At 35.1% G+C, this 24,195-nt stretch overlaps 3 protein-coding genes across 3 annotated transcripts in view; all 3 read right to left on the reverse strand.

Annotated features, from left to right (window-relative positions):
- The window catches only part of LOC127856425 (zinc finger protein 432-like), a 205,341-nt gene that overhangs the window by 52,598 nt on the left and 128,548 nt on the right, over window positions 1-24,195 (reverse strand). The gene's annotated exons all lie outside the window — the stretch shown is intronic.
- Window positions 1,384-22,578, reverse strand: LOC127856429 (uncharacterized). The gene is made up of 5 exons (XM_052392638.1): window positions 22,423-22,578; window positions 10,861-11,070; window positions 4,703-4,772; window positions 3,629-3,743; window positions 1,384-1,660 (listed from the first exon to the last, which is right to left on the reverse strand). Exons 2-5 carry the CDS (start codon window positions 11,060-11,062, stop codon window positions 1,601-1,603), a joined length of 447 nt encoding a protein of 148 aa, XP_052248598.1. The 5' UTR covers window positions 11,063-11,070; window positions 22,423-22,578; the 3' UTR covers window positions 1,384-1,600.
- LOC127856426 (uncharacterized) lies at window positions 6,039-10,803 on the reverse strand. Its single transcript, XM_052392635.1, has 6 exons — window positions 9,219-10,803; window positions 8,775-8,956; window positions 8,033-8,308; window positions 7,596-7,836; window positions 7,266-7,462; window positions 6,039-7,102 (listed from the first exon to the last, which is right to left on the reverse strand). Exons 2-6 carry the CDS (start codon window positions 8,856-8,858, stop codon window positions 6,686-6,688), a joined length of 1,215 nt encoding a protein of 404 aa, XP_052248595.1. The 5' UTR covers window positions 8,859-8,956; window positions 9,219-10,803; the 3' UTR covers window positions 6,039-6,685.

Raw genomic sequence — 24,195 nt, forward strand, 5'->3', positions numbered from 1 at the left:
GTTGAAATATTTCTTTGTTAGACCGAAGGTGCATGCATAGTCGTTAAAGTGCTAGATGGATCCATATGCAGAACCTACAACGATGGCTTTAGGTCTGGGAATGAATACTTATGCAGGCGTTCCAAGATTGTTTAAAGATACTGCTAACGAGTCATGTGTTACTATGCATATATCCGCAATCTTTTACTTATATTTATACTTTTTAATGTGTTTGACTTTCACACTCTTCTAACGTTTTAGCGTTAACCTTATGACCGGGCCTAATACAGAAAACTCGCCTAGTTACACCACTCCCGTCATCCTTTCCGAAAATACATTTTTAAACGGCATTTTTAACCTTTTTGGTGGTCTTTCTCTATCAAAAATATTTTCTCAACAACCCTGGCAAATTTCGAAGTATGTCATGATGCGTTTATCATTTCCGTTTAAACAGAATTTTGTCTATGACCAACTTAATGTAATAAATGGTACATGCTTAAATGGATATGTATGCGAAAATTCGAGGTTTTGCGTTGGTTCCAGCGTACAATAGTCATATAGGCAAGTGTAAACAATAGTATTGCTATCAAACGTTTTTGTTCCAACTAACTTTATGAAAACAAATCTTCTTTTAAAACAATTTCAACTAGTGCATGAAAGACGGATTTTTATGCTGCTTATCGCAAGGTGATATACATAAGAATTACTATATTCAACAAGCCAGTGTTCCTGGTAAAAAACTCCTTGTGTACTGCACGGTTATAGTGCACGCAATTTGAAATTTTGTCACCAATTTCAGACGTATTCAAGGATTTATTCTTATCGAAACAAACCGCAAGAAAAACTGTCTTTCATGCACAAAAAATTGTTTAAAATGTATTTTCGTAACTTGAGAAATTAAAAAAAATAAAGTTCCTAACTGTGTGTTTACATTATGTCCAGCCCGTGTGTAACCCCATCAAATCAGCACCCTGGTGTGACATTGTCTTGAAACCAGGGACAATTGTCATTCATATGAAAGGTCGTTTCTGCGTGATGAACATTTGTGGAAAGTCATTTTAAAATAACATGGGTAATGACGAATTTATATTTATTCATATAACGGACCGACGCACGCAAGCCCATGACTTGCATACACTTATCAGTGTTGAGTGCTTTATCCAAATTAAAGTAACGTCAAGAAAAAAAGTAGGTCTTGTATAATATGGTATAATATCATCCGTGAAGGGACTTGTTGTATTTTTAAAATAAATGTAAGGTAAGTAAGTCCTTAAGTAAGTCGATGTATATAAAATGTTAAGTCTGATGCAAACTACTTCCACTTTTCTTTTTCAATTGATAAAACCATGTAATTACCTTGATATCAACATAATTTTATCATAAAAGATCTATCAATAAACGATGTTTATTACTGTCCAATTTATTTCAGCAACAACAAATCATCTCTTAATATGCCAAATATACACGCAATAAAATGGGACCACACCACCTATGTTATTGTCTCAATAATTTTGTTGATGTTAATAAAATCCGAACAATATCACTTCTATCCCAAATACATATTTTCCGAGATATTAAATTTATTATATCCTGGATTCTAGTTGGTATGACTGCCAACAGGCTACTTCTCAGTGTCGTATCTGAAGGTACCAGAAGCGATCTGCTCGTCCCAATCATCCACCTGAAATGAGGAACGTGACACTGTAAGCAGGAACATTTTGGATAATTTCTTTTGAGGGACCATTTTGGTGTGAACATGTAATATTTGGTGTCCAAAATATTTGTATTTATTTTCATATGGTTAAAGTGCAACACATATTTAGGTATTTCACCTGTCAATAATTGAATAGTTTGAAAGAGTTGTATACACTTATAGCACTTGTCTTCAAATGGTTCAATGTGTAATTCACCTTTGATAAAATAATTTTGTACAGTCTGGAATCTATATTAAATTTTTTCAGGAATTGACTTGTAACATGGGATTATTTTACTAGCCCAAGTACAATGTTATTATATATATTGATGCTTTTCCATTAAATGAATATTTGCTGCAAGTAATTTTTAAAATGCATGATGACTGATAACAGACGAATGCTTTTACACTGTACCAGTGTGCATCAAGCTTAGTGATATCAAGCTGGACATACACTTTCAATGTCTCATAACATGAATTGCACTCATATTTGATTTGTTAATTGTTTATGTGAGTAATTCTACAGTGGTCGAACTAAGATAAACATCACTTTAAACTGAGGTATGTAAAGAAAAATGTTAACCATTCTAGTACATAACCTGGTTAAATTGACATTTTTTATTAATCAGGCTTCTGATTTCTGAACTTAATCGTTTCTATCATAGTTTTGTAATAGCTTCCAAAAACATGTGCATTCAGGAGATGGTTTCTGCTATGAAGGAAGTGTTTTCAGTGATCTGAATTTTACAAATCAGGCTTGTAATATTGGATGTTTAACAGTGGTAGAATCCATACGAGTCCAATAAAAAAAAAATCAGGCCAGAACGGATTTCAAGCACTGTTTCATACATATGACGAACTTTCAAAGTAATTGCACAATCCACCATTTTCATCAATATTTCTTGTCTATTTGTTGCCATAGGAACCAGAATTCTTGATGTTGGAACACAATAAAATATTGTGCATAATCTCCATATTGCCATCTGTCCATGTTTCAAGTTTTATGAAAAATATGAAGAACTTTTAAAGTTATCACCGGATCCAGAAAAGTGGGACAGACAGACACACAGGGCACAAACCAGAAGTCCCTCTATGGTTTCACCGGTAGGGGACTAAAAATATATGTGACTAGGGTGATATTTTCAAAAGTTTCGAAGAATTAGAACAAGAATATCACTTTCACTAATGAATGCTTATGGATCAAGCTCTTTGTCAATGTTAAATAAATTAAGAGAGCAAAAATGACAGCACAATATGGAGGCCTCAACACTAAGTGTCCCGGGAACCCGAGGCCCCCAAATTTTGGTGAGGGCACCAGTTTTTCTAAGGATTTTGCTCTAATTTGAATAGGCAGGGTTCCCTGTGGACACCAATCTGTCGAAATTAGTGTCAAGCCCTGATATGCCAATGCCCACCCTAAAAGCAAAGCGATGTATAAGTTTACATCTAATACGGATCTTTAGTTCATGAAATCTTGCCCGGAAATGAATTTTCAATCAGAAAATGACACACCCGAAAATCATTACAAAGGAAAGCCTATACAATGACGGGCATCTCAACCCTATCAGGATATTGCATATGAAGTTTCAACACATTAAGATCACAAGTACTTGACATAATGTGCATAAACAAAATGACATTTATAATCTTAGTGTAAAAACTCTGTTAATAACAAATTCATAGGAAAAGAACAGCCTAACAAACATGCATATCCATCCTATAGGGATCCTTCAAAATGCATTTTAAGTTTAATCAAATAATTTGAATTTCGGACCATTAGTGACTGAGATTTCCAGTGAAAACAAAGAGTAATGTATGTAAATAGAAAAAGGACAGAAAACAGGTTGAAAATCATAGGGAAGAAAGGAATAAATTAACTTAATGCACCCACTCTCAGGAAGCATAAACAGAAGCCGAATGAAAAGAAAGAAGTTATTTTTAGGACAGAGGATTTACCCAGGCCTTGGGGCACAGCTGCATGTAGACAGCCTTGAAGTAGTTACAGTTGGGGTAGTCCTCTCCCTTGATCTTCAGGCAACGGTGGTAGTCTATGTAGTTACGCTCGCAGTTTCTACAAGTAGACATGACAATTCAAACAACAATGGTAGTTAATGTAGTTACGTTCAAAGTTTCTTCAAGTAGACATGAAAGAAGCAATCAATATGCATATCAACAGAATTGTAAGAAGCTTGTCTGATTTGTTTAGATTTTTTAGTACATGTGCACAAGAAAACTTTCATCCTTGCCTCGGGACTCATATATGCAGTGATCCAGAAAAAGAAGTGCATATACTAAATAGCAGTGGAACTCTGTTGAGAAACATACATATTCCATCGTTGAATGGTAAAACATCATTATAGGACCTGAACTAAAAAATGACTACCATGAAACGATTTAGCACAACCATTTAGCAAAGGGCTGGACAATTGTAATTTGGTTATCCATCGTGGTAGATTATAATTAGCACACAAACTGTATTTTTGAGAGATGACCAAGACAAAAAAAGCTACAGGTATGTGAACTTAAATCATAAATATCATAATTATGTGCAAAATAACTGAATTATAATTTTTTGGTGATAAATATTCAAATTAAGTTTGAACTTTCGTATCAAGGTCAAGGTTATTGGAATTCAAACAAGTAGTTTCAATATAAAAAAACAACAACATACATATCAGGAATGAGATTTCAAGTACATATATATCAGGTCATTAATGTAGATCTATGAGAAAATTTACTGATCAGATTGCACAAGCAGTTTGCTTTCTTCCTTTTGGTACTTATGTTTCCCATAAATATATAAATAAGACCTCTAGTTTGACAGAAAAAGCTATAAAGACAATAATATGAATAATAATTACTAATTTCAGATAGTTCCCATAGATTAATACCACACATAAATGTTATAGTATAACCTGGTGCACTAAGTACATAGTGTGTCATTTTAGAAGATATTGGATGTTTTTCAAGAGCAATTCAAATATATTGGACGTTTAAAGCAAGAAGAGTAAAAACAAAAACATTTCTTACGGTTTCTGATTCTGATGAGGGTATCTAGAATCGAAAGGAGCAGTGGGATTGGTCCAGCCTGGATCATACCCTAGAATACAAAAACAGCATGTCCATATACACAGTCCTCGGCCTTTGTTCTATACACCCTATTAAAAAACACAAAAAATGGCAAAAACATGTCTTTATTCCATATTTTATCTTGTTTTGAAACATAAATGGCTACCACAATAACATATCCTGTTTTTAAAGGCTCTATAAAGGTGAAGATCCGATTTACCGATTTGTAAATATTATTTTCATATTTTATTTATAAAGGTTATCAAAAAGCAATATATATATGCTATTGGACATTACAATAAAATATGAGCAATACAACTTGTTTAGAGCTCAAAATAAAGTGTCCTCCAAGTCAATTGTGTTTACAAACAATCCGTTTATTTACATCGCTGTTTACTCGGGAAAGAGAAAGTGAAAGTGACTAAGGTCACCCAAAATATATCGATGATTTTTAACGTTTTCCGGTATTACTCACAAATTAGGTCTCTTCTAAATGGTTAAAACGTTTGTAGTGAACTAATAAGTTACTTTCTGCTGGTAAAAAGTTGTTTAAAATAGAATTAAAATTGAATTTTCTTTCGGCTATTTTTAGCATATGTCACCGATCTGAGGCTAGACATCACATTAGTTGCAAAAATGTAAACATTTCTTCCAATTATGAAACGGGTATATCTTCCATAATTCTTGGCAACGTTTACCTAAGCTGTGTGCAGTTTTGATGCAAGAGTAACTGAAATCCGGTAAAAATTTGACCAGTTGATATGCATAATAATTGGATTTGTCACCTTTATAGAGCCTTTAAAATACAGAAAGACATTTGTTCATAGTGCTGGGATGCCAAAATAATGCACTTTTGTCTCAAAACTGGTGCTATCTAAAAAATTATATATTTTTTGGTATGATTTAACTGTTTACCTTGAAGTAAGACCTTGGGTTTACAAAAAGGGAGACCAGAGTTCCACATAATGTTATGATGGTTAACATTTGAGCCTAGTTATTTTACAATCTGTCAAAATACAGCAAAGTTAAAAGACAGGAATTGTCAAACTGTTTCATGACAAAATTTGACTTTTGACCTCGAAGAGTGACATTAAAGCTAACAAGATACATGTTACAAAAATCATGCAGTCTCCTGTCTGATGGCGGTCATGAACTTTGAAAGGGTTTAAAGTGTGAAATTGTCCTTGGAAGAAGGGAGACAGGCCAAGTTATACAAAATCCATCAATATATAATTATGGCAAATTGCTAATGATAAGGCTGAGTCTGGATTTTTAATAACCATCCTGACTGAAGCATTACTGGTCAGCGAGTATTTGTCGGACGAAATTCAGGGTTTTTCGTGGATTACTCCCTTAATAATGCAAAATACGGCATGAAAAGTTTACCGATATATCTTGGGTTCGTCATGTACAAGTGCATGTAAACAAAGTCGGATTTTGATGTGCGCATGCCTATGTACGAGGCCCGCATATGTGGTCATCAAAGGGAGGTAATTTTACACTATACAGAAGTATTTTCCGGACATTTATATGATTTGAGTAAATCGCAACAAATTATGTTTCAAATGGTATTTTTCTGAACTGAAACGATAGAATCACGTGAATGTATTAATTTAATGGTGCAAAATGTATTCTTCAGTGTGTATTAATAGAGTTACAATTGGAATCCAATATCAGTGCATACAAGAACATCCGTTTTTGATGTCTCTTTAAAAATGTTGTACGGTCATCGCATTAATAAATAAACCTGAGATAATTTCATATTGGTAGAGAAACAATGCTATAAATTAACATTGCATTGGTATTATTTATAATATGATGATTATTTAATACCAAAAACGTGTTTCATTCAATACATAATGTTTTATAATAATCGATACATCACAAACGTCAAAAGCAGCTTACATGAATCTCGTGCACGAGAAACACAAGGGACACAGCCATTCACTCTTCACAATACAGCCATGGCTTACATGCCTTACAATACCAGCTTTCTCCCTCTTCCATACTCTCTCGCAAGTATTCTTGCTCGCTACGGTGCAAACATTCAAAATGGTACCATTTGCCACACACTTTCTCATCACACCCGAACCGCACAATGCCCTTGCTCTCATCCAACACCCTCCCTCTCATACAACAGACTTCACACGTAAACTTCTTGTTAGCAAGTTTCCCTCTATCAATTTTCTCGTCCGCTTTTTTCTTCTGTTCCTGTTCCCTGGCCAATCGCTTTTCAACAAGTTTCTCTTTTCTCTTAATCTTTTCAATTTCTTCCTGCTCTTTCATCCTTTTACTTTCGTCGGCTTCCAAAGCTCGCTGCGCATCTCGACGGTCTTTCTCGGCGGAAGCTTTCTCTCGTTCCTATCGGAGGAAAACCATTGAAAAATTTATGTAATACGATTTGATATGACACGAGACAGTTATAACGAAATAAGTGTTAATGTACAGTGATACATACAAAATGTGCACTGCTTCTGAATGTTGGATAGTGTTGTATTATGGTGATTAAATACCTACGCCTTACCATTAACTCCTTCAGTATTTCGTCACCACTTATTACTCGTCCCTCGGTAACTATTCTTCTTTTATTTCGTTGAGCTGCAGGTTTTGACGCTGGTGGTACTAAAATGTCAGCAAGTGACTCAGGCACTAGACCGGCCTTGACCAGAGGGTTAACCGTGAAACGTCCACATTCTTTACATGTCTGGGCCGAGTTGTCATCTAAAAAGAACGCATATGTTCATGATATGAAAAACTAATAAATAAATAAATAAATATGAGGATGTGTGCAATGTGTGTATCATTTTTTTAAACACACGTTATTTTAGATAATCATCTTGCAGGTAAACTGTACCATTAATATTTTGCACAGCGGGAAACATCGCCGGTATAAGCTGGGACTCGTCTATGGCTCCCCTGTCTAGTGGGACGATACCAGCTTTGACAAAAGCCCCTATGATGGTAGACGGTGTGATGCGGTCCATCGCATACTTCAGTAAAACAGGGTATTTGGATTTCCCTATAGTCAAGGACGGGCAAACGATCCCCAGATCAGACGCAAGTGATGCCATGTTTGTCTTTAACGGGCCAATTATCTGAAAATGTGTTTTAAAAATCAATCAATAAAATGCTTATACAAATAAAACACTTGTTATGTAAGTCCTCATTTACCTTAAGTGTTTTATGTGACTAAATGCATACGAGTACAATGTTAGTTTGATTGTTTAGCCTTGTTAATAAATTATTCAACGATTTAGGCTTTTGACTAGGATGCTATTGAGTTTGAGATACCTTCACATCCAACGGCTGCAAGATGTGCGTGGTATGGCCTGGAAACCCGATCAGCACAACATCGTTCGCCCTGGCCGCCTGAATAACTGGTAGGGAAATGTGTGCGTCATGATTGTCCATGATCAACACAACCGGCCTTGCTCGCCCACAGTGGGGCAGAAATCCTTTCATGAACCATGTTTGAAACAACTCATGGTCGATATACCCCGTCGAGCTGCTCCCATAGAGCCATGTGTCTGGCACGCCGTCGGTAAAACGCGTGTGTGGCAATGAACCCTGTATGATTGTTCAAATTTAAACATGTATCACCAAGTACCTTGGGCATGACATAAAAGCATGTATATTACGTACAAAACTATAAACTAAAATACATGGTTGATATATTATCATATTTTTTCCATTCGAGTTAAAATGAGTCGTGTTCTGAGAAAATTGAGCTTAATGCATGTGCGTAAAGTGTCGTCCCAGATTAGCCTGTGCAGTCCGCAGAGGCTAATCAGGGACGAAACTTTCCGCTTGTATGGTCTTTTTAGTTTCAAGGAAGTCCCTCCTTACCGAAAATAAAATTTAGGCGCACTGCACATGCTTATCTGGGATGACACTTTACGCACATGCGTTAAGACCAGTTTTCTCAGAACAAGGCTCAAATATTATATTACAATTTCATAATCTGTAAGCGTTTAAGCTTGAATAATATTTAAGTGCTTAAACAATTCATTGCATTTATACAGAATACAATTACCTTGAAAATAATCATTGTAGGGAAAAACCGCCCATCTGCACAAACGCAAAGGTGCGCGGTTATATGGTTTCCTCCACCGCCCATAACTTTCCGGCTGATGGTGTGCTCCCTTTTTTTTCAGTAATAACTTTCTCTTTGGCTTTTTCTTTTCCCGACCAACCGGTCTTGTCACAGTTGAATATCTTAATTACGTATAAGTGTGCAAGCAATGAAATTTACGATTTGAATGCACTAATTATTTTATCAGTAAGTAAATAGGTTTGTCTTCGTTTTTAATTGAATTCCGATGTTTCTTAAAGTAAAATAATTTTATAAATGACATTAACAAGACTTTTAATGAAAATAAAACCTTAAAAAACTAACTTATATTTTCACTAAATTCATATAAGTATTCCATATTGATGTCAGTTGATATAGACCCGTTTACGATATAAAACAACTTACTTGTGACGGTTTATCTTTTACACCATACTATGTGAGGGTTTTGTCCAGAAAGTCAAAGAATGGGTATATGACATCCTCCCTCGACATTGAGGAACGTGCCGGATCCAAACTCTCGGGCGTCCGTTCCTGAAGTTCCGGGTGGCGCGCAAACAATTTTCGGAATCATTCGTCTGACGGCCCATTCTCTGACACCTATACGGATATGTCCTACCTGTACATTAGTTCGAAAGTAAATCTAAATAATATCATATAATACAACAATAACTGTGATGTAGGGGCGGGACCGTGTTATGAAGACGTATAATTATAAAGGAATATACGTGTCCGGGGTAAATGAAACAGTCAAGGGTAAAAAATTTCAATTACATGCACAATATTCGTAATAAGATTACAGACTTATAAATTGTAAACATAAATGATCGAACCAACCTCCTTGCTTAATGATTTCCCGAATATAAACAGGGGTTCTGTTTCGTGTCATAGGGAAACCATGATCCGCCATGTATAATAGATAACTCACATGAGCCCCCTCTTCCTCATCGTTTAATAGGCTCACTGGACCTGTGCGTGTCTCGCCAACACGCCCATGTACATGATCTGATAATGTACTACGTGGAACATTGAATTCCCGTGCAGCGACCCTAATTTTCATTTTGTGCTGCCTAACAGCAGAGACGGCACGCTGCATCTGTGTCTTTTCCCTTGATTGCATTTGTTTTCTGCAATCCAATCCATTTTTGCATTACAGTCTAATTGTAAAACAGACACTTAAATATACCATTATCCTTTTTAAGTCGTTTAATTAATGCTAGCATTCCTAAACTAATATTTGTGTATCAAATGTGGGGTTTATTCGTAAAATAACTATGCAAACATTAACATAGATTAGACTATTCAATTTTACGAAACTCAGCTATTACAAACTCATCAAGGGCGAAAATCCCAGCAGTGAATGTATATAGTCGTCAATAAGATTTGTTTCCCTTTAATCAAAGCGTTAACTATAAACATTTTGCAAGCAAATCCGATATCTGTTTATACAAAATTGTGTCGAGTTTTTAATGTAAACAAATCAATAATTGAAATAGTTTGTTGCTGTTGACTACATCAGTTTCGTGTTAAATATGAGGTTTTAAGAAAAAACAATGGAGGTTTGGTGTATTGTAGCAGACGACCGAAAATGTCAAGAACACAAGTCGGGCCTTATTGAGTGAATTATTTTGCGCATGCGCGTACTATTAATATCCCCCGCGCGGAGGTCACATTTCATTGCGACAAAATTTGTAAACATAACAGTTATTTAACTACAATACTTGCCTTTCAACGAATTTCTGGTGTCAACATTGAGAAAACAATCGCGCGTAAGGATGTGACGTAGAAAATTGTGCTACAGGGTTAAAATACACGAAATAAATAGAACGTCCGATAAATACTGCTGTCCGACAAATACTCGCTGACCAGTAGGCATTAACAAATATAAATGGATAGTTTTTCCTGATATTAACATGAAACTTGTTTTTCAACTCATCTACATAGCGCCGACATTATAACAGTGTATGTATTGCTCCTAACAATAAATCAAACATTAAACAAATAAATCTTGCCAAACTATCAGTAACACAAACATGCAGCGACAACTTACTGCTGAAAGCCTCATCTTCGACTTGTTCCGAACTAACGTCTGTGACCCATTCAAGGTAGTTAGTGCCGGACTTGTTCAGGATCATCTTATACTTCTTTCCAGCATTGATTCCCTCTCGCACTGCCTTAGACATGGCCACTGGAATGCTGTACATGGATTCCAGTTTGGATTTTATCACATCTGCTTTTTGTGGTTCAGCCATGTTTAAACCTTGATAAAAAAACAAATATTTTAAGGTGAAATGCCATGCTTTTTAAAACCCTTAAAAACTTAATTTACATTTAGTGCATATAAAAACGCTTTCGCACCATGCTTTGATACAATGACGGTGTTATTAGCGAGAACAAATATGACAAAGTAGCGCATTTTCTCAAATTCTCAAATGGAATATGATTTTGATTGTGAAGAAATTTGTTGAACCGTACATGTTTGTGTCAGTATAAAGTGACTGTCAGTCAGATTTTTCTAAAAAAAGGAAGAAATCTTTACAAATGACCATCATTTAAGGAATACAGATTCATCGGTAAAAATATATTTCATTTTGTTTAATGTACATGCTGGAAACAAAACACAGTTTATTTTTGATTTTGTTGATTGTTATTCTACAGTATGATCACATTGAATATGACTATGCTGTACAGTTCATTATTATCGACACTGAACTTATACTTGGCAGAATTCAGAATGGATTGATAATAATGATTGAACCTTCAAATACAACTAACTTTCGTTATAATAATATGATGTAATACAAGAGCACCGCATAAAGTGTGCCAGGCGCGGCTGCGAAAGCTTGTCAAAAATGATTTACGGATAACCAAGTTTACTGTTGTTTGATTTTTATTGGGCGAATCTGCCACTGGTGATGACGATTTTTAAATCAGAGGGGGAAGGTGATTTTTACGGTGGCATAGATGTGACTTTCACTCCTCTTTTTTAAAATTGCACTCCTCTTTTTTCTATCTTGTGGAGTGCAAAACTAAATAAAAGAGAAGTGCAATTAAAAAAGAGCGGTGAAGTTAATAAAGGAGGGGTGCATTAAATAAAAGAGGGGAGAATTTCGAGATCTCGAGTTAGTCAGCCAATCAAATTGTGTGTAACATGTGTAAATATTCTGTACGCATATATATATATATAGCTGGCCGAATGTTGTGGCCAGAGGTTAGCTAAGTCAGGATCTCGAGATAGCTAAAATTCTCTCCTCTTTTGTTGATGCTTACCGTATTTCCCTTTTTATAAAGATCAACATGAACAACCATATGGAACAATTTGATTGGCTGACTAACTCGTGGCCACGAGTTAGCTAAGTCGGGATCTCGAGATCTCAAAATTCTCTCCTCTTTTGTTTAATGCACCATTCCTTTATTTAGCTAGAAAGCTACCATAGCTAGAAAAGAAATAGTGCAATTTAAAAAAGAGGAGTGAATGTCTCCTCTTTGCCACCTAGTTGCAATAATTCAACTCTCAGCTTAGGCTGAGAGTTGCAATGCGCTCTCTCTTGTCCATGGGTGCAAAATGTTATCAACAATTCAAAGGTTAATGAACACTGAAACTGCAAGAGCTTATTAAAATTTACCACAAACTCATCCAAATGGTACCATTGAAGCAATAAATAATTGCTTTTTATTGACTTAGTTTTGCTTTCGTACGATGTATCCGCCATATTGGAAAATTGACCCTATATTGGTTAGGTCACAGTACACCAATATTTTGCACGTCAGGTTATGTGTTGGAGCCTATAAAGTCGATTACGATGTGGTATTCAATACAGATTACACTGTTTTAAATTTAAAACATAAAAATGTCAGCGAGAAAAGTGTGTTGAAACATCGTCGTGCTTTTATAGGGTGCATGCAAAGGATAACATCCGTAGGTTGCCATTCAGGTAAATTTAACATGTTTATGAAGTTTATTCATTATTTTCCTCAATTTGTCTCTAACGACGTCTGTTTAGTGAAGCGCACGGATTCTCTGCGCTGAACTGCACCCATGTTTCTGAAGGGGTGCATATGGACTGACAGAGCCGCCATAGCAAAGATTATCAAAGGCTCTGGCAGTCCGTTTATATGGACTACTTTGCCACCGTACATTTTAATTATCTGGTTGAAGCTCCTGTAATACGCAGTGTATTATAAGGGATACGGACAGAACCCCTCCCGGACAAAAACCCTCCCGTCATTTTCATAGGGGCGGAAAAAAAACACTCCCATGAATAAACGGGGGCGGACAAAAACACTCCCATGAAAAACCAGGGGCGGGCAAAAACATTCCCATGAAAAAACAGGGGCGGACAAAAAAAAAGAAAATGTGTATCGATTAACTGTATACATACCGCTTTTCTAATGTGCATATATATATATATATATATATATATATATATATATAATAAAAGTAAAAACACGTGTCTGGGATTTTAAATATATATTGATTTAGCCAACGCGTTTCGCATAGCTCATCAGGGCATAATACAATATATTACAACGTCAAAATGTCATGGAGATAACGTCATATCAATTATGACGTCATAACGTCAATAAATATTAAATGAAATTTAATTTGGGTTTAAATACATGTATAAAATGTTGTTCTTTTGCTAACCTAGCTGAAATATTGTTTGAAAATAGCTTATAAAATGGAAATATTTTAAATTTTGGTTCATTATGTGAACATTCATCTAAATGTTTACTTAAAGGCATCTGTCTTGTTGAGGGGTCTCGCATTTGTTGTTCATGGACAGATCGCCTATTTCTAAGTTTATCGCCAGTTTGGCCTATATAATATTGTTTGCATCCATTGCATACTAATACATAAATCACATTTTGTATATCACATGACATATTAGTTTTTATTTTGAACATTTTGCCATTAAAATCAAAAGAATTCCCTTCAATAATATAACCACACAGGGCGCATCTAGGGTCATTACATTTGGATACTCTTGGTTCTTGAGATGAAAAGTAAGATTTGGTTAACAGACGTTTTAAATTAGGTGGCTGTCGCTTACATTTTATTATCTTCTGATTTGAAATTATTTTCTTCATAACCGGGTCTGTTTGTAAAATGTCAATGTTGTTTTTTAATACGCCAAACAGTTCTTTATTTTTTGGATTTTGTGTTGAAATAAATGGAATTATATTACTCTTGTCTTTTTGTGTTGATTTTGAAAGTAATTCATGTTTAGGGATGGAAAGTGCTTTTTTAATACCTGTATTTATAATAGATTGTGGATATTTTCTTTGAATAATTATATATTATATATTATTATATATTATATTATATATATATAATTATATCGTATATATATATATACGATAATCCAATATAATAACAACATCAATTAAAACATAAAATGAGGTCATTTATAGACAAGTGAATTTAAATTTAGATTGAATGCAATACGATACAGAGCAACGTTTAATCGCGTCATACGCGCATTCATGCAAAAAACATGCTTTCCGGGAACTTTCTAAAAACCTTGCGAAAATGAAAGTGAAATTCTGTTAACAACTAACAATGCATTTGCATGTAACTAATTTGTCTGAATTACTTATTTAATTTATCTTTCACTGTAACGTTTTAAATTGCATTTTTGCAGACAATATTTAAATGCATATTGTCAAATCTGTAAATGATTCAAAAGATCGATAGCACCTACAGCATTACCGATAGTCGCTAAAGGTTATTCAGGCCCACTAATTAGCTAATCATAACAATGAACTAGTAAATGGCATACAATAATATATTTCAAAATATAAAACTGTGAATCTGCAACTGCGGACAAAAACCCTACCGTGAAAGCAATTACACACCGACAAATGTAATTGCTTCACACTGTGTTGCATTTATTAATCCGAAAAAAACACTCAAAATAGCAAACTGTGAATCTGCAACTACTTTTAGTTTTTAATTAGTTTAATCACAGAATCAATTAAAAGCAATTAAACACAGACAAATGTATTTGCTTCACACAATGTTGCATTCATTAATCAGGGGTTCTGAAATATTTTATGAGTCTACTTGTCCACGGACAAGTTGGACCCACAAATTCACTTGTCCGTACCAAAGAAGTACTTGTCCGTACTTATAAGATAAATAAAGGAAAACATCATTACTAATTAAGCAAATAATACAAACATACACTTTTGTTAAGTTCTATTTTTGATTATATACATAGTTAACTAGAAAATACAAGCAAGATGTGCAAACAATAAGAACACATTTAAGTCACACATGATACCATCTCGGATATTTTATAATCTCAACATGACTAGAAAATTCACTTGAAATAAAATAATCTTCGCTAAATATAAGTATATAATTATCCGCTTATAAAGGAAACTTCTTACAAAGTTTACATTTACACACACCGGTAATGTTTTAAATCCAAGGAAATTCAATTAGCCAAGACTCAACAAATTCTCGTTTCCGCTTGGCGTCGTATGCTTTATCATATTCATACTTGGCTTTTCTCTTCTTTTCCGAAGCCGGACTGATTTTATAATTGGTCTGATTAGCGTCATGGCTTGACGTTAAAGTGGTTTTATTTAAAAAAAAATCAAATGCAGGTCGGTAAAACATGTTTGCGACCATTTGCAATTTACGAAAAATGTTACCTTATGCGTGATTGGCTTTTGCTATATACGCATGGACATGTTTACAACATTAAATAATTATTATCAGAAAATAACCTACCTCCAGTTAAAAAAGTGAGCTAGTTCGTTTTTTATTTTCTGAAAATATTGAAGTTTCGTTCTCAAAACAAAATTTACCATGAAAATTTTACTTGTCCACGGACAAGCCAGCTTTCAAAAGCTGCTTGCCCGGAAGGGGAAATTGACGACTCCGACAACTCGGACAGCATATTTCAGAACCCCTGTTAATGAATAAAAAAAGATACACGACTTTAGTGTTTTCTTATTGCACTGGATGACGCACAAATTGATATTTTATATATTTTATATAAACACACTACTTGTTATTTATACTAAGTAATCATGAACATCGTAGTTATTATCATGCTAAGTAAGGCCAAAAAAAAAAATCTTGGTTCAGGGAACATGGACAGAAAAATGTAGGTGGGTAGGTAGTTTTTTTTTTTTTTTTTTTTTTTTTTTTTTTTACCAGTCGACTGATTTCAGGGTGAAAAAGGGTCAGTTAATGCACCCATGATTGTTTAAACACTGACCAAATGATTAACACTGCACATGTGGTATTTAGTCGTTGTATATTATTCAATATTCCTAGCTCTTTATGCACTTCTTCAGGGCTAGCGCTGGCCCAAAATTTCTTTGAGCCAACCATTTTTTGTTTGTCTGTCTGTGATAGTGTGACCTTCATATTCAAAAGTGAACACGCCATCTTTATCAGTCTCTGGTGTTTGGGGTGTGACCTTCAGAATTTTTTTCATCATGAGACCTGACCTAGTCTCCGACAGGTGCTCAAGAGTCTGAATAGTGGCTGTCAAAAGGAGGGTAACCTCAGAATAGCACAAGTCTTTCTTCTGGTACATTTTTTGATAAAATGGCAATGGGTTTGAGCGCATCGCACAGGAAGTGAGCAGTGTACATAAATTTGAATGTTGCTATTGGTTTGTACAGGCTAAGGGCGTCACAGTACATTGATTTTGATTCATTATCAAAGCGAAGCCAATTGTTGTCAAGTTTCCATGACTCTTGGAATGCTCTAGTGTTTTGTGTTTTAATTATTTTTTTTTTGTTATGACTCTTTCGTCCAACGACGCTTTAAGGCAGGCTGTCAAGTGACCTTTTTTCAAAAAGTAGGAAAAAATGGGAACTACTTTTGCAAGAAAAGTAGGAACAAGGGACAAAATTGTCACAAAACCAGGTTTTCATTGTGAAAAAAAAATCTGATAAAGGGAGAAAACTCAAACTGAACTTTTGAAATGACCAAAAAAAATTAACCCCCTTTGTAAGTTTTTTTTTTTAAAAAAAATCTATTTTTAGTCGTGGCGACCTTGACATTGGAGATATTGACGTGATTCTTTCGTGGGACACACCGTCCCATGATGGTGAACAAATGTGCCAAATGATTTTAAAATCTCACAATGAATGACATAGTTATGGCCAGGACAAGCTCATTTATGACCATTTTTGACCTTTGAACTCAAAGTGTGACCTTGACCTTGGAGATATCGACGTAATTATTTCGCGCGACACACCGTCCAATGATGGTGAACAAATGTGCCAAATGATTTTAAAATCTGACAATGAACGACATAGTTATGGCTCGGACAAGCTCATTTATGGCCATTTTTGACCTTTGAACTCAAAGTGTGACCTTGACCTTGGAGATATCGACGTAATTATTTCGCGCGACACACCGTCCAATGATGGTGAACAAATGTGCCAAATGATTTTAAAATCTGACAATGAACGACATAGTTATGGCCCGGACAAGCTTATTCCGCCAGCCCGCCAGCCAGCCCGCCAGTCAGCCAGCCAGCCAGCCCGCCCGCATTCGCCAATCTAATAACCAGTTTTTTCCTTCGGAAAACCTGGTTAAAAAAGTAGGAACTTTTCCCTCAAAAGTAGGAATACATAATACTTATTTTTTAGACACAGGTCCAGGAAACATAGCTTGAAACAGAAAAGGAGTGCCATCACATGTTCTGTATGGATACCCACTTGAAGCTACCTTAAGGGCCCAGAAGATTTCAGCCTTTTTTACCTGTTCCTTGTGTGATGGATGTACTTGCATACAGATAGATTTATCCCCACAACCCTGAGAGCTGCTTGGCTTTTAGGCACTTCCAAACAAACGCTTTTGTGAATTATCATGCATGTATTTCATGTTTTCCTTGTGTTTTTATCCATCTGCATGACTTATAAGTTGATTAGCACCAGAATTACTACAAGATGGACTTCATTCAGACAGTACAATATCTTGCAAACTCATTGCCGGTATCTCTCTTGCACCATGATCCCAGTGTTTTTCCACTGTTGTCCAACTTCTCCATCCATGAAGGGTTAAACTTTGTTTTCCCACTAGGAATTTTAGCACTTAGAGTGTATCTATGATAATTAAGTTTCAAGCAAAGCTACCCTGATAAAGAAGTATACATGTAATTAGATGCTGTTCATTTTGGTGTATCATCAAATAAGTGGTTAGAGGTCTTCTGTGTATCGATATAAAAATGGTAATTATATTGTGCATGTTATATCCTTAAGCAGAAGACCAAATTTATTTAGTGATACACCAACTTGTTGTACAAGATTAATACTAGTATATAAAGCAGTGTAAATGCTCTGCTACAGCTACATTGTGAAACCTTTAAATTGACAATAGGGTGCAGTTATAATGACTTAAGTTACATTCAAAATGACTGGTCATTGCAGAGCAGATTATGCAACTGGAGATAGGACCTTATCACCTGACATCTTTTATGACAGCATTGATTGGGCAATGAAACAGTTGCACTACATGTACATTGTTTATTCCAGTTTCAAATAATGGCTTTTACATTTTTGATGACTTTCGCAGCTTTGAAATAAAATTTCAATATATCATTTGGCAGGTTTAGAAATTATCTCCCTTTTAAAGCTTATTACTTCCCTTGGATTGTATTTTTTAACTTTTGACCTTGAAGGATGACCTTCACCTTTCACCACTCAAAATGTGCAGCTTCATGAGATACACATGCATGCCAAATATCAAGTTGCTATCTTCAATATTGCAAAAGTTATGACCCATATTAAAGTTTTCGGACGGACACACACACACAGACAGACAGACAAACGGACTGACAGTACAACTGCAATATGCCACCCTACCGGGAGCATAAAAATGTATCAGGGCATTTAGGCTCTGTGCATTTATCTTTAATTACTAAACATGATGTACCTATGATATCAATAGAACATCATATCCGTTGTCATGTAATACAGAATTTATTACATTATATTTGTAAATGATGAAAACTCAGCAAAGCATCAGTTTTATCTTTTTTCCAATAACTTGTGTAATAAATTCCATATTACATAACCACTCATACAATACATGGTTCTCTATATCTCTACATTCCAAACAGCAATATCATGTAAACATGCATAAGGTTTGGTCAAATTGTTGTCAATGGAAACAAAATAAAACTGGAATAAACAATGGGTTCCCTCAGCTCTTGCATCACAGGGAACTGTGTAAGGTAGTGAAGTCTGCAGTGTACAGATGCTAAGGAAGTAAACAAGGCACTATTGTTACTTCAAAAAAAAACTTGTCAATAATTTTAAAAGTTACATAAGAAATAAATATTTATGCTCCTGAAGAGGTGCTAGCAGACAGTCAGCATGGGTTGTCAGGTATCATCTAGATGAATGCACATTAACAGGGATACAGTCATGCCATAGATTCATTCATCCTGCAAGTTTACTAAATAAACTCTTTAAAAAAAATAATTCTCCATTGAAAATGAAAAAGTAGGAATAGTAGGAAGATTTGGTAAAACAATAGGAAAAAGTAGGATCCTGATGAAAAAGTAGGAAATAGTAGGAAAAAGTAGGAAAGAGTATGACCGCTTGACAGCCTGTTTAAGGTTAAAGACGCCATGTTAGCGACTGTAGAGACAAAGTGGTTACTTCCATTTTTATAGTAGACTAGATGAATGACTCTTCCTATGTGTTAAAAATTCAAAACTTTAATTACAATTAAAACGCGCGTGTTTTTCACATTTTCATTTGATTAAAATACGCTGCTGTCAGTTAGCATAGTGTGCGAGTAAAACAAACAAATTAATTAATTATCATCTTTTCATTTCGATCGGAAATTGGCAGAAAGTTGTAACATCATCGACATAGAACTAATTATTTAATTATCACTTTTAAATTCAGATCAATAGACAGCTTGGAAATAATTAAATTATTGTCACGCTTCTTTTCATTTTTAATCTTTAATAATACGACATTTGCGACCGGCCGCTATTTTGTTTGCAGACGACAATATTAACTGTGTATTCAAAGTGCACAGTGTCTGCGCATGAATGACCGAATATTACTCCATAGCTCCACCCATTTTTACATTTCATTCAATAACGTCATTTCATGTGTAAGCGAGCTCAATGTTGATTAGCCAGCTAGCATGCGCACTTCAATAACAATAAGGTCAAGCGATGTCTCGTATACAGGTGCAGACCGGTTTTTGTTCACTGTTCAAATTGCGAACACTTTCATTGAAACAAAGAGAAAAATATAGAAACCCAATCCAGGTTTAAATGGTGGCTGTTTTCGATGAAATTTTACGAGATTTTAGCATTTTCGCCATCAGATTTTTTTCCATGGACCAAAATAATCATTAGGGTCGGGGGCAAAAAATAGGGTCGGTCGGGTTCCCTGAACCAAGACTTTTTTTTTTTTGGCCTAATCATAAAAATCTTAGGTCAAACATATATAAATTACGTCAAATGGGTGGAAAATAACAACATTTTCAATTCGGAAATATTTAAATTAGTCAAGATATAATGTAATATGGCCTACTGAAGTGAAGTAACTATTACAAAAAATAAATATCTCGGATAACCGACAACAAAAGACAATGTCAAAAAGGAAATTCGGAAATGACCGATTTTGGATTTAAAATGTATACATAATCGTTGGTACTTGAGGGTTTTCATCCGGGAGGGGTTTTGTCCGGCATTCAATAATTCGTATTATTACATAAGGTTGTAAACCGTCGAAACCAGGAAACAATAACACAATACTTAACACACAAACAATATTCAAAAGCTAAAAAAACAACACATAAGGCCACGACTTTTATATTTCTTGGTTTACAAAACCGCCGACCCTAATTTTTGGAAAATGGGAAAAAAAATAAAATCGGAAAATCGTCTTTTTTTTTAAATATTTTATACCCGACCGCACTGCAAAACGAGCGAAACGAGAAAAAAAACGATCCGGTTTGAGTACGGTTGCGAATAAAATCAAGTAAGTACAATCAACGATTGGTTCACATATATTGCAGAGATCGGGATATTTTTCAATGTGACACATTATGTACCAGTCCTTTTATGGGTACTTCTCAAAATTTATTTCGGGTAAAAATTACAGACAATAAGAAAATCAGCGTCAGTAAAATGTCGACCCCATCAAAATTTATTTCCGAGTCTGTGACGTAACTTTATTGTTTAACATGTTAATTATATTAAACAAACCCGATATTATAGTAGATAAAAAAGCATTTGATAATAAGTACAAATAATCCAATAAAACACTGCCATTATTTACGATATATGTGTTTAGGAATTTTGTAAACACGTCCGCCATAGTTTATAGGAACTGTACAGAAAGTTTGGAAATCGGAACAAATCGGTTTATTTTGGAAAATTATTGATAAATGTATTTGTCGTTTCAATGCTTAGGGTCGAGTAATTTCGGCAAATCGGAACTCAACTTGCGTAAAACACTAGCTCAATTAACCATTAAACTCCGCCTCCGTGCTCAGCAAAAGATTCGAAGGCGGAGCTATGCACGTGCTTTTATTAAATTGGAGGATTGCAATTGAGAAACAAACACACAATTGGTTCGGCATGTTGATTGCTAGACAAAGGAAGCCAATTTTTTCTGCGCGAAATTTGTCGCTTTATTGCTTCCGACAGAAAGCGGCTTTCCTTTGATGACGTCAAACTGTCAATTCACACAGACTGCACATTTTCGGAAGACTTTAACTGACACCTTGTTTACAATTCCAGTAAAAAAAACACTTGCTAACATTAAACTTTGGATTAAATTATCAAAATAAAGCAAAAGCGATGTTGACAAATATGATTCAATTAATTCGCGTCAGTTCAAATAAGACGTTTTGCGTTGTATATCAACGAGTTTTCATGACAACAACAACTTTGACAAACCTTACCGCGACGACGCATGGATCGATCTACCTCGATTTTTTTTCATGTACGATCTCATAAGTCGAGTAAGAGCAAACACATACCGGGTAATTTGTGTATGAGTAGTTTATCTTATATAAGATTTATGCAACGGGCATCGCATTGCGTAATGGTGCGCATCGAATTATGGAAATGAAGCGCAGTTTTTCGTTTTAATGGGAGAAGAACGCATGTCATGTAATGGAGTGTTTAAAATTGCCTGATGTTACAAAAGGTGCTTTTAGGACTCATTTCATTTGAAGATATAGATGTGTTTCATTGCATAATTTGATTTTTTGTCTCTGTGTTAAGGTTATAAAAGATATGTTGTCTTTGTTCTGATGTTATTAGTATTAACTTTTTTTTCCAATGATGTTTTTTTTTTTTTTTTTTTCGACCGCCCGATGGACCATTTTCAAAATAATTTTTGTAAACCAATAAAAAAAAATTCGTGGCCTAAATAACTTCCTCGAGTATGTTGATTCGATAATTGCTTTTGATTTACATGAGATGTCCGAATAAGTAATGTCCGGGAATGGGGCAAATTTATTTGCCCCTTTGGCATAAGTTGAACTGAATTAGCAGAATCTTGCCGATATAAAATAAGGAAATGAAGCTATATGACTGTCAATCAAATTTGTTATAAAAAAGGAAAAATAACCGCCTTTTTCTCATAGAAAACATACCCGTGAAAACGCTGCGTTGACCTTCAACAGTAACAGTCACGCACACGAACCACCTTGAATCATCCAAACAATATTTGATTACAAGCAACTAAGTACAATAGTAAGTCAATATTTGGACCGATTTTGCGTGTGTACGGGACATGTTGAAAGCAACAAAGTTCTAAAGGTTACAACAAAAAGTATTATGATGCTGATGTTAATTTGTTTGCGTGTGCTGGTTGTCGATATAATCCAAAGAAAACATTTATGAAAAGGACAATTTTATTATTTTAACAATCACTAATTGAAAAGGGAGCACACACATTTTTTTCAAAATACAAATAATTGCAATACTTTAATATCTACCGAATTTAAATAGCCTGTGAAATTAATTTAATATTCTACCTTATAATTACATAATAAGCTAGTTTGCGTATTTTATTTTTGTTTTTTAAGACTCCGTTTGTGGACTTTTTTCAAGCTTTCCCTGTACATCTTTTCATACAAGCTACTCGTATTTCTCTCCTTTATAAAGTCGATTTGGCGCCAACCAACAGTTAATCAACGCAAGAACTTCAACAAGATATCCTCTGGAATGAGACTCATCCTTACCAAGGGATGCAAGTCTGGTACGTGCCCTTGGGTGGAATCGGTGACGCATATTTAAGTATATATGATCTTGCCATGACCGGTGGTTCTATTGACAACAACATAACTTCGGGCTTGCCTTTGACCTCTGTACGCAACACACAATTAAATTAATGCATCATATCAGTCCATTTCAAAGTTAAAAGAACCTTTAAAGCGAGATTATACAATTGTTCATGTGTGTTAAATTTTAATATATTGATAAAATATGTAACAATAACAAAATATAGGCAAGAACAATTATACATCGAAGAGGAATTTCATAAAATGCAACACAAACACATTAGCGCCCGAGCCGATTAGGACGAAGATATTTCGTACATATTTTCCTACAATTTAACCGATCGAAGCATTCGTCTTTTTTCAGGATCAGAGTAAGTGTTCGTGTGTCGTATGAATACATATCATTGCAGGAATTTAAAATGAACCGTTAAACTTAATTTAGATTCACATTGTACTTGCATTGTATACATGCTGGCTTGTTCGACTGTACAGAAATTTTCGATTTCAGAATTAAATATCTGGCTTATTTCGCATTTTTCGACACATGTTCTTCTTTACTTTTATTTTAATTTATATTGAAATATATATATGTAATAAGTTTTTAACAGATTTTATATACATTCATAAATAATTGACAAAATCGTATAACCTCGCTTTAAAGTTGAACTTTTCGAGATGCCAATGACCAATCCAGCGCAGCAAATGCTATATCAAGTGGACAATGTGCTTCAGTGTTTTGAGCGGACGCGGTTTTGTTCACGATGTGCTCAGTGCCATCACAGAACGTAAAGATGGCGTTTAAAACGTAGTCTTCGACCTGTGACTTTTTAATACCAGATAGTAAGTTTGCAATTGTGTCCACATAATGATATGTTGTTAGGTTAGATAATCATTTGTTCTCAATGTGTCTAAACAATCCAGAACAGCGCAAGCCATATCTTAGATGCTAAAGCCCAACTCTCACTATTGCCGGTAGAGCCCCGGTCCACTCCGGTTTGCTACCTCCGTTCGAGCGGCGAGAACCGGGATGATTCGTAGAAAATTTTGAACGCGGTCACACTATTTCCCGGTGCCGCCCCGGTTGAAGCCGATCAACAGTCCGGCAGAGTCCAGGACAACCCGGACTGGCTACGGTTTATCTCG

Source organism: Dreissena polymorpha, chromosome 13 (assembly GCF_020536995.1).
Source record: "Dreissena polymorpha isolate Duluth1 chromosome 13, UMN_Dpol_1.0, whole genome shotgun sequence".
In the NCBI taxonomy this organism is placed as follows: domain Eukaryota; kingdom Metazoa; phylum Mollusca; class Bivalvia; order Myida; family Dreissenidae; genus Dreissena; species Dreissena polymorpha.

What these genes read in the sequence shown, in the direction of transcription:
- LOC127856426 (XM_052392635.1), bottom strand. Translation starts at nt 8,858, where the DNA reads ATGGGCGGTGGAGGAAACCATATAACCGCGCACCTTTGCGTTTGTGCA. An exon ending in TGCAGCCGTTGGATGTGAAG is followed by an intron (nt 7,837 to 8,032) that starts GTATCTCAAACT and finishes ACACATTTTCAG; the next exon opens with ATAATTGGCCCGTTAAAGAC. An exon ending in AAATACTGAAGGAGTTAATG is followed by an intron (nt 7,103 to 7,265) that starts GTAAGGCGTAGG and finishes TTCCTCCGATAG; the next exon opens with GAACGAGAGAAAGCTTCCGC.
- LOC127856429 (XM_052392638.1), bottom strand. Translation starts at nt 11,062, where the DNA reads ATGGCTGAACCACAAAAAGCAGATGTGATAAAATCCAAACTGGAATCC. An exon ending in CGAAGATGAGGCTTTCAGCA is followed by an intron (nt 4,773 to 10,860) that starts GTAAGTTGTCGC and finishes TTTGTATTCTAG; the next exon opens with GGTATGATCCAGGCTGGACC. An exon ending in AGCTGTGCCCCAAGGCCTGG is followed by an intron (nt 1,661 to 3,628) that starts GTAAATCCTCTG and finishes TCCTCATTTCAG; the next exon opens with GTGGATGATTGGGACGAGCA.